This window comes from Diospyros lotus, chromosome 2 (assembly GCF_014633365.1).
Source record: "Diospyros lotus cultivar Yz01 chromosome 2, ASM1463336v1, whole genome shotgun sequence".
Taxonomy (NCBI): domain Eukaryota; kingdom Viridiplantae; phylum Streptophyta; class Magnoliopsida; order Ericales; family Ebenaceae; genus Diospyros; species Diospyros lotus.
Window position 1 is genome coordinate 2337309 of NC_068339.1, and position 9720 is coordinate 2347028.

Sequence of the window (9720 nt, forward strand, 5' to 3'; positions counted from 1 at the left end):
TTGTGTTGCAGAATTGCTGTGGCATGTGGTGGAGCATATTTCCGTTGGTGCTAGAACAATTTCCAATCCAGTTAGAGGCTGTTTGGCTTACCCTTTTTAATTGAAGCTTTTAAGTTAGTTAGTGATTAGTATAAAAGTTCTGTAGTGTTTAAATTAATAGTGTGTTTGGATAAATATGCTTTTAAGCTGTTAGTTAATAGTTATGTGTTTGGTTTGTAAAAGCTAATAAGTTGTCAAAACTTGACAAAAAGACTAAAATAGATACAATGTTAAATAATACAAATAAAAATTATAAAAATATTATTTTTAATGAAAAATAGATAAATTATAATTACTTATTAAAAAATATATCACTATAATATACATACATCCTTTATTTTTTTTCTACCATTAATATATATACAATATATATATACCTGTAAGTGTATATACACTTACAGGTTGGGGACGCCACTGGAGGAGACGGCGATCGAAGCTGAAGGCGGCGCTTGATGAGGCGATGGCGATGGCTGGAATCAGATGAGGCGATGGTGCGACCCATCAGCTGAGGCGATGGCTCGATCGAGGCTAGAACTAGATGAGGCGATGGCGCGATCGAGGCTGAAACGAGATCAGGCGATGGCTCAACCCACCAACACGAGCTGCTTGTGGCGGCCCAGCTGCACGACGACGATGGTGATAGCAGTATGGAGGAGAGGTGACGGCAGCAGTGACGGTAATGGCAAAGCACAGCTTCGAAGAAGATGATGGAGAAGAGAGCTTGGTATGTAGGATATTTTGATATTTTTGTTGGTCAACGATGTAGCGTTTTCTAGCAAAGCTGGGGAGTACCAGCTTTTGCTAAACGCTGCTATAGTAGCGTTTCAGTAGATAGCGTATAAATTGAAACTCTAAGCCAAACATTTAATCATCAAACGCATCATAGCAGATCAGCTGCATAAATGGCTTATACGCGGTCAAACCGCTAAGCCAAACAGCCTCTTAGTCGTCTTCTTTTTAGTTGCATTTACTGCATGCACTAGAACTCTTTCTCTGGTTAGAAGGGAAATAATGGTGGCATGAAGATGTCCAAACTGTTCATGCACGAAGTTTATTTTCATTTGGGGAGTTGAGAGTGTGTCTTACTTTTCAGTGGCCATGGCTGGAAATTTTGTAACTGTATATATGATTTGATTGACTCAAAGAGAGCTAATTCATATTTAAGAATTATAATTCCTAATTTCCTTACCTTTCATCTATATAAAGAGATATTCATATTTATTAATGTTTTAAATTTTTAAGTCCGGCAGGTAATCTAAAATGAGGAGTGTTAATAATTTAAGAATTATAGATAAATAAAGAATAATTTGGAACATATGTTATAGTCAATAAACTTATTTCTGTTATTATTATTAATGAGAAAATTGAAATAAAAGCTTTTCTTAAGTGCAGGGAGATTTTGAAGTAATATTTAATGGTATTGTATTTACTGTAATTTTAAAAATATAAGAGGTTCAGTCAAAATAAGACAAAACTGAGGGAGGTAAACGTAATTAAGAAAAAAATTGGCATTTCCTATATAAGGCATCGGGGGTCTAGAACTTTCAAGCTCTATTTACTCAAAAAGGAAGGAAAGGGTTTTCTAAGAGGCTGAAGAATCAATCTGCATCCCGAGCGGAGAAGAAGGTTGAGTTAATTTCTTTCATTCTCTGCTTGCTTCAATACTTGTTTTAATTGTAGTCTCTCCTATTGCTGCTTTCTCTCCAGGAATTGAAGGAGATTGTTTAGGGTTTCAAAATGATCGAGACACTCCATCGACCGCTTGTTCCGACCTTGTTTCCCACCCTCCGACCACCAGCGGTCGTCCCCCCGCCCTGTTCACGTCCAATTCTGGTATCCAACGGATTTTGCGTTGAAGGAGAGCAACGGAGCAGTTCAAGAAAGCCTGTGGAAATCCTTGCGTCCTCCATTCGTGGATGCAAACCCTGCGGTCTGGCTTAATAGTACCCTTCGGGGGATATTGTCCGCCTCAACCAAAGGTATAGGCTTACTTTTCTCCCATCAAAATCGGTTGTTTTCTCTTTCTATTTGTGAGCGTTTTTCTCTGATCAAGTGTGTGAAACCTGGCCGGTGTGGCCAGGGAAAAGCAAGAGAATATTATGAATTTCATTGAATGATCCATTCCATCCCATCCCATCCCATCAAAGGCCATACTTTGCTTCGCCATGATGGCATGGTTTCCTGATGAATTTGGCATCTCCGTTTGTGGTGGTTGTGGTGGACATCCTAAGTCACAGTGGTAGGAATCAATCCACTCTTCTCTTAGGGTTTACGTATTGTTTTTGTATAATGTTGTTTTGGCATAACACGCCATGCTTTTGCTAAAGAATAATGTTTCATACTGATAAGAATTTTCTCGCAAACAAGCCCTAGATGCGTAATATCCCCTTTATAGCAACTAAATCTACATGAACTGAAGTTGGGAATTGTTTACCACAAGGTGCCATCAGACGTAGGTAAATAAATAAAAAGCACTCATGCTTTAAGAGTGTTTTTTTGAAGACACAAGGTTTCACTAATAATCCCTTCTCATATTGTCTGTATTCCATGCATGCAGAAATGTCGCATTCGTCCATTTGCAACAACCATACCGAACACTCCTCTCCTTAAAAAGTTAATCAGATTATGTTCATCTTATCAAAGGCTGCCTATTCAGCTACATAATTAGCGAGGACTTGAGTTTTTAAGGCTGATAGTGGTTTATTATGGATGCCAAATTCACCCATCTAAGGATACGTCCAAATCTCAAATAACTCTCAAGTCTCAACCATTTTGCAAGCAAGTTCTCCCTATCCCGAATCCATCTGAACCTTCTGACTCACCTCGCCTTTCCCCAAATCTTTGTTGCTTTGAGATTCGAGTGAGTATGCATGCAGAATCAGTTGGATTGATCACTTGAGTCTCTTTATCATGCATTGCATGTCTTCATCAATGGGTAAACCACTTGATCCTCATCTGTTCTTTGTCTGCACTGCCTGCTAGGTACATGCAATATGGTTTGTACAGTATTCTTGTTGTTCCGTAGTTGGATAGTCTGTGTTATTCATTTACTTGAGTGGGTTGTGGTTAAGTTTTACATCGTATGTTTTCCTTCTCTTTTGTTCACTTCATATGATACTGACTGTATTCATACATTCAGAGGACAGCGAGGACTGCAAAGCCATTTGATATCCTTTTGAAACTCAACTTTGGTGAAGGTTGCAGTTGTGTGTGTACACAAATCAAGTTCACCGTTGATTTTCAGGTGAAACTATTTTTCATATTCTTTTTTTTTTTTTTGCATGACAGAAATGGGGATCGTTTAGGTTTTTTTTTTTTTTTTCATGTGTGCCTTTGTATTTCAGGTAAAATTACTAAATCAACTCAGAAACATAAATTACATACTTGTTACATAAATTACATAAAATTTTGAAGGCCGTAAGAACTGAACTGATATTGGTTGTATGTAGATGTATCTGTGAGACTGCTACATTTAGGTGATGTTTTATTCAATAGATCTGGGGTCATGAGCACCTTTCGGAGAATTAACTTAATTCACTGGTCTCCCATTAAAAAAAACAAATATGTATATATCTACATGAACGGAAAGCTCCACATTATAAGCAGGATGTAGCTGGCTTTATAAACAAGTGACAGCTCATGTAAAATAATAGCAATTTAGGTATGAACTACGAAATATACTAGTATCTAGAAGACGCCTTTTCCGGAGGATCTTTTTTAAGATAAGAATCGGATCAAATTTGAATCAGGTCTTTCTCAGTTTAACTCTTAATTGCATTCCATTTCTTTCTTGTATAGGTTATCTTCCTCTTGCTTAGGCTTATGACTATCTATACTCTGTCTCCTTTAGATATATCATAAATCCTAATTCACTTTCTTGGCAGGGATTTGTTTACTCATTCACCTTTTTTACCTTTTTGCAATAGAACTAAATATCGAGCAACTTCAATTTTATCATTGGAGTAACTTCGTTCTATAAGCTTAGATTTTACTTTCATGCTATTTGTTGCTGAAATTAACTCTTAACTATAGTCTTTAGTTGTGCTATGGCCCTTGGCCTTCTAATACAAAGCACTTGTAGGATAAAGTGCAATTATTGTATGTTCTAATTTGTATTAGTGTTTGACTTTACTGCCACGTTTTCCATTCCAGTTGTACTCTTTATCTTAGTTCCATTTACAGTGGAATCCAGAAGGTGGTCTTGTAATTATTTAGCTCTCTTTGTAATTTTATATTTCATTTTCAGATGATATGTTTTATGGCGAACAAGATGAGAAAGAGGGAACATGGAATATAGAAATATATTAAAGTTGCCCATATTGCATGCACCACAACTTTTCCTTGTAATGGATCTTACGAAATGAATCAAATGATGGGCTTTTTGTTTCTGCTTTTTTGCTAGACCGTAGGCTTATTTCTAGGTCAAGTAATCCTTGGGCCCTCTCTCTCTCTCCAACCCCCCCCCCCCCCCCCCCCCAAAAAAAAAAAAAAAAAAAAAAAAAATTGAGGTTTTTGGATCTGTGCAGCAGGATTTGATTTCCACCTATTTTAAAGGGGACTTTTGTTTGGTTCTGTATCTAAAATATTTGGTTGTTGGGTGACGTCTTGATTAGCCGCTTGGATCTCAGTGAGTCTGTATTTAACTGTTATGGATGCTTGCACAGGGAGATAGGCATGGCATTGAGCTTCAGGACTAATGGTGGCTTGAAGAAGTCCGTATGAATCCATTTGCAACTGGTATGGGCAGCAAATCCAAGCCATGCAGTGTGTTCATGGTTGATATGAAGCTCGTTATTATTAATGGTGAAATCTCAAGAGTAGGCATCTATGTAACTTTTGGGTGGGGCCATGAATGGGAAATTTGTATCCATACTTCATGCGGGTAGGAAAATATGAAATTTGTGTAAAATTTATCTGTAGCTTTAACTTTAAGTGACTTGACTGAATTTGGCTTAGATTATCACTCCTGTTGTGTAGAATCTCTCTTTAAAATTGTGTAAAACTTCCATTTCCCCTTGCTCTTGTTCAGTAAGTAAAATATGTGTTGTTTTTTATCCGTTATATGGAATCTCTCTCTCTTCAAATTTTATCTGTTGATTTTTTTTATTTCAAACGCTAGTTACCGTTTGAGGTTATGATTGTCTTTGCTTCGGGTCGCGGGGTGTGGTTTGGTCTATGGGTTGCTTTGGGCTTTGGATTATTGGGCTTGCTTAGTGGGCAGGTGTTTTGTAATAGAAGTGCTTGCTTTGCTTAAAAAGCTATATTTCATTTGAATCTCATTTGTGCTACTAAATCAATATTTCTTTTTAAATATATGGATTGTGTAGGAAATTTATTTTATAACCTTTTATTTTCCGTTTTGTTTCTCTTTTACCTCTCAATGATGAGAAAATGAATTTTTTTTCTCTTTTCCACTAAACATCTGAATAAAGTGAATATTTTATTAGTTTTTTTTTTTTTCTCTTTTATACCTCTCAACGCATTTTTTAAAAAAAAATTTAGACAAATATTTTAATAGTTTTTTTTGTTTTTGCTATAAAATAACACTAATTCTTTTTATATAATGAAAGAGATGTTTGGTGGAGGTAGAGTTTAAAATAATATTATAGAAGTATGGTAGTTATAGTAATTTAAAAATATAACTAGTCAGATAAAAAAAGAACAATGCAACTAATAAATATTTTACCATTTTGTGTGTACATATAAGTGTGATCGGTGTTTAATATATCTTATCTCTCTAAATTATACTAAAGATGAGAGTTTAATGTTTTTAGATAAGAAGATGGAGTTTGATTCTTTCAAAGTTTAAAATAATTTCTTTACATCAATGGGCCAAATAAGAAAAAAAAAAAAAAAAAACTAGAAGGAGAATAAGGTTTGTGAATTTATTTCTTTATATAAGGCATTGTAAATTACCCTTAAATCTTATTCCATAACTTTGCAAATGATCTCTTTAAACATTATTGTCATTTATTTATTATAAATAACATTTCATTTCAACAACCTCTAACTCTGGAGATTTCTTTTAGATATTTTATCTAGCAATAAATTGTGAAGGGTGCTGAATTACTTTTGGACAACCTTTATCGCTCTATTCAACAATTGTGTTAATTATTAACTATTATCACAAATTTATAGAATAAAATATAAATTATAGAGAAACAAAAATATTACAAGCATAAAAAAGAAATATAATAAAAGTTAATTTAATAATTTTTATAAAATTTTTAAAACACTTATTTTAAAAGTCCTTTTTTTTTCCTGTATAATAACACTAATTTATTTTTTACATGATAAAATATATTGCAAAGTCTGGCAAAGACCACTAGAAGGAGGGAGAGTTTGAAAAAATATTAAAAAAGTAGGATACTTACAATACTTTTAAAAATATAAGGGTCCTATCAGAAAAGACCAAAAAAGGAGAGGAATAGCGTAATTAAGAAAAGTTTACACTTTTGCCTATATATCTAGCAGCTGTCTGACTTGCCCCGTCCGCTCATATAGAGTCATAGTATAACCATAACGTACTCTCTCTCTCTCTCTCTCTCTCTCTCTCTCGGTTTAGGGTTTAAAATTTTCGTAAGACGAAGTTAGGGTTTGGAATTCCTTACAAGTGAGAGCAATTCCTTTCGCATCCATCGGCCGAATAAGGAGAAGAGAGGAGGAAGGTGTTGTAAGTTTCTTTATTTCTTTCAAATCTCGTTCTAATTATTTTGTGACTTGTTTAATTGTATTCTCCAATTGCGTGTTCTTCAGCAAACGAAGAACGGAATTTAAGGTTTCAGATTGATTGAAGGCCGGTTGCTTCTGAAGAGGTCAAACCAATTGGTCGGTTGTCTAGGCTAACCACAGAGGAAGAGTTGGCATGGATTCGGAGGCGGCCGCCGGCGGAGAACCGGCGGCGAGGTGGGGGATCTGGTGGCCGGGCAGAAGTACTTTGAGTGCCACATGCACGGTGGCCGGAACGGTTCAAGAAAGCCTGTGGAAATTGTTGACCTTCTCTCTTGTCCCTAAAATTTCTTTTGGTTTAGGGACTCTTTTATCAGCACAGCTGAAGGAAAGGTTATGCTGGCTTATTGTATTCACTGTACTCTCTGACCAGGATAAAGAGGTTGTTTAGTTTAGTGGCTGTTTTCCATTACTTGTTATGTCATTGAAATTGGCGATCTTATATGTGATGCTACATTTTTTATTTTGTAGGTCACTGTGAATATGGTTAAGTCACTCAATCAGAGTGGTCGAGCCTGCTGTGTTCTCTCTGCCAGTGATCCAGGTTCTTCTGTTGATTTGTGACCAGATAGTTCCTTTGGCGCCGTTACCTTAAGATACGAGGCATGATTTGATCCTAACTCTCATATTGTCTTTAAGGGGATTTTTAATGACAAAAAACAATTTTTAAATTTATATTAAATTTTATACGTAAAAAGTTTGTAGTACTTTGAGATTGCGTGATTTATGGCAATGGATTATGTTGAACAGTTGTTGCAGCATGTGGTGTAGAACCTTTTTCGTTGGTACTGCAACGATTTCAATTCCAGTTGGACTTGTTAACTCATTCGGCTGAATCCAAGAGGAGTCATTTTATTATCAAAGCTTCCAATATTGCACACATTAGAAGTTTTGTGGTTAGAAAGGGAAATAAATTGTTCTTGAAATGGATCTTAAGAAATGATAGGTTTCTTTCTTTCTTCTTTTGTGCTAAACTGTAGGCTTCTTTCTAGATCAAGTAAACCACAGGCCTCTCTCTCTCTCTCTCTGGCAATCTTTGCAAAAGCATATTAGGGTTTTTGGTTCCATTCTTTGGATGTGTACTGTAGGATTTGATTTCCATCTAGTTTCAAGGGGATTTTGTTTGTTTGTTCTCCATTTATAAATTATTTGCTTGTTGGTTGCGGTCTTGATTCACTGTTTGGAACTCCGTCAATCTGTATTTAGCTGCTATGGATACTTGCAGGGGAGGTAGGCGTGAAGCTGGCAACAGTGCTAGTGGTGGCTTGAGGAACTCTTGTCATGAAATGGCACCCATTCCAGCTGGTAGAGGCATCAAATCCAAGCCAGGCATAAAGTTTTCAGCACTGCTGGCTGTCCATTTGGGAAAACTGCCACCTCATTCGCTATGTTCCTGGTGGATTTCGAGTTGATTGTTATTGACAGTTGAGATATCATAGCTTAGCTTTTCATTTGCCAGGAATGGGAAATTTGTATCTATAGTTTATGCGGGTAGGAAAATATGAAATTTGTATCAAATTTGTTTGTATGCGACTCATGTTTTGTTATAAATATATGATATTTGTCTTTTCACTTGATTTATAATTTAATTCTTGTACGTGTTTGTCTTGTAATGGTAAAGGAGTAGGTCTTCAATGTATATTCAGTTTTCATTTTTTTTCTCTAGAAGAAAAAACACAAAGTGTAAAGAATACAATCACGCAAAGCTGTAGAAAGAACAACACAGACGAAATACTCTTTTGAAACCTCCTTACGAGGCGTCTAGATGCCCTTTTGCGCCAATCAATTCTGAAGTTTTTTAGAATACCGTGCATTACACAAGTGTATTAGAATCTGTTTTCTGTTTGTACTATCTGTTCCAAATATTGTAGAAGTCACACTTCCATCATTCATCATTTTGATCTCCGCATGATGTACGGTGAGTATTCTCTACATTTAGATCTTATGTGCCCTGTTCTCTCTCTCTCTCTCCTATGGGTTAGCCCAAGAAGGATGGGTCTGAAGTAAAGACACTGGCCAGTGATCGTGGCCAGTAGCCTTAGAATGCGGTGGATTCTGCTGCTGATGCTGACGGTGCCACTACTGTTGTTGGTGATGGGGTGTTGGTTGCTGGGGTTCAGGCAATGCTGTCAGTCTAGCTGTGGGACTGGCTGTCAGGATCTGGTGTGACTAACAAGGCCCAGAAAGCTTACAGGAAGCCTTTGGGTTGCCCAAGGAAGGTACATTCTGTTGCGACTTTGCTATAATAATGATTTAATGGACAACTGCTATGAACTTGTGTTGAAGTTTGTTGTTTTATTGGCTTTGATTTTACATTTTTACTGTTGGTTATTCAAGTGAGGTCTTATTTATTAGTGGTCTCCAATAAATGTAGTGAGCAAAGCTTTAAAATTTCTTTAAGAACTAGTTTTGAGCCCTTAAGATAGCTGTGAATTCCAGATTCGAATCTAATGGGCTGTTAAACTCCAGATTTGGGATCTAATGATTGATAGCTGTGAAACATTTGTTGATCACCTCAGCATCACAAACAATGAACACGTACAATGAAGTGGAACAACTTTAATGCTGAAAGGAATAGTCCTGCTACCTTGATACTACTGGTGCATGCCAAATCTATTAAACAACTTTAATTTTATGAAATCATTTGCTTTAAGTGGAACAAAATGGGACATAAGTAACATGGAATATAAAAATATATCAGAGTTGCATTATTGCAAAAACTTGTACTTATGTGGTTCGAGGGGAAATGAACTGTTCTTAAAATGCATGTTATGAAATTATAGGTGTCTTTATTTCTTTGTTTTTTCTTAAACTATGGGCTTTTCTCCAGAGGTCAAATTAATAATAATCATGCTAGCATGTCATGAAAGATTAATAATAGTGAGCAAATGACTTAGTTGCTCTTTTTCTTTTCATAACAGATGCTTAACTGTGTGTTTGTGGGTATGGGAA

The 9720-nt window shown here is 36.0% G+C and overlaps 1 protein-coding gene and 1 long non-coding RNA gene across 6 annotated transcripts in view; both read left to right on the top strand.

The window, feature by feature from the left end:
- The first annotated feature begins 1580 nt into the window (after positions 1-1580).
- LOC127794303 (uncharacterized) overlaps positions 1581-9720 on the top strand; it is a 58348-nt gene continuing 50208 nt past the window's right edge. For 2 of the 5 annotated variants that reach the window (XR_008021633.1, XM_052325288.1), the window contains exons 1-2: positions 1585-2018; positions 3179-3283. Coding sequence is in view for 3 of the 5 variants with exons in the window: in XM_052325288.1 (XP_052181248.1) it covers positions 1956-2018; positions 3179-3283 (168 nt within the window). In the remaining 2 variants the exon portion in view is untranslated. Of the gene's footprint in view, positions 2019-3178; positions 3284-4703; positions 5101-9720 lie in introns of those variants that run through there. The other 3 variants (XM_052325286.1, XR_008021631.1, XM_052325289.1) reach the window with 3 other exon arrangements.
- LOC127794309 (uncharacterized) lies at positions 6554-7377 on the top strand. The gene is made up of 3 exons (XR_008021635.1): positions 6554-6712; positions 6796-7150; positions 7240-7377. It is a non-coding gene; the product is annotated as an uncharacterized LOC127794309 (long non-coding RNA).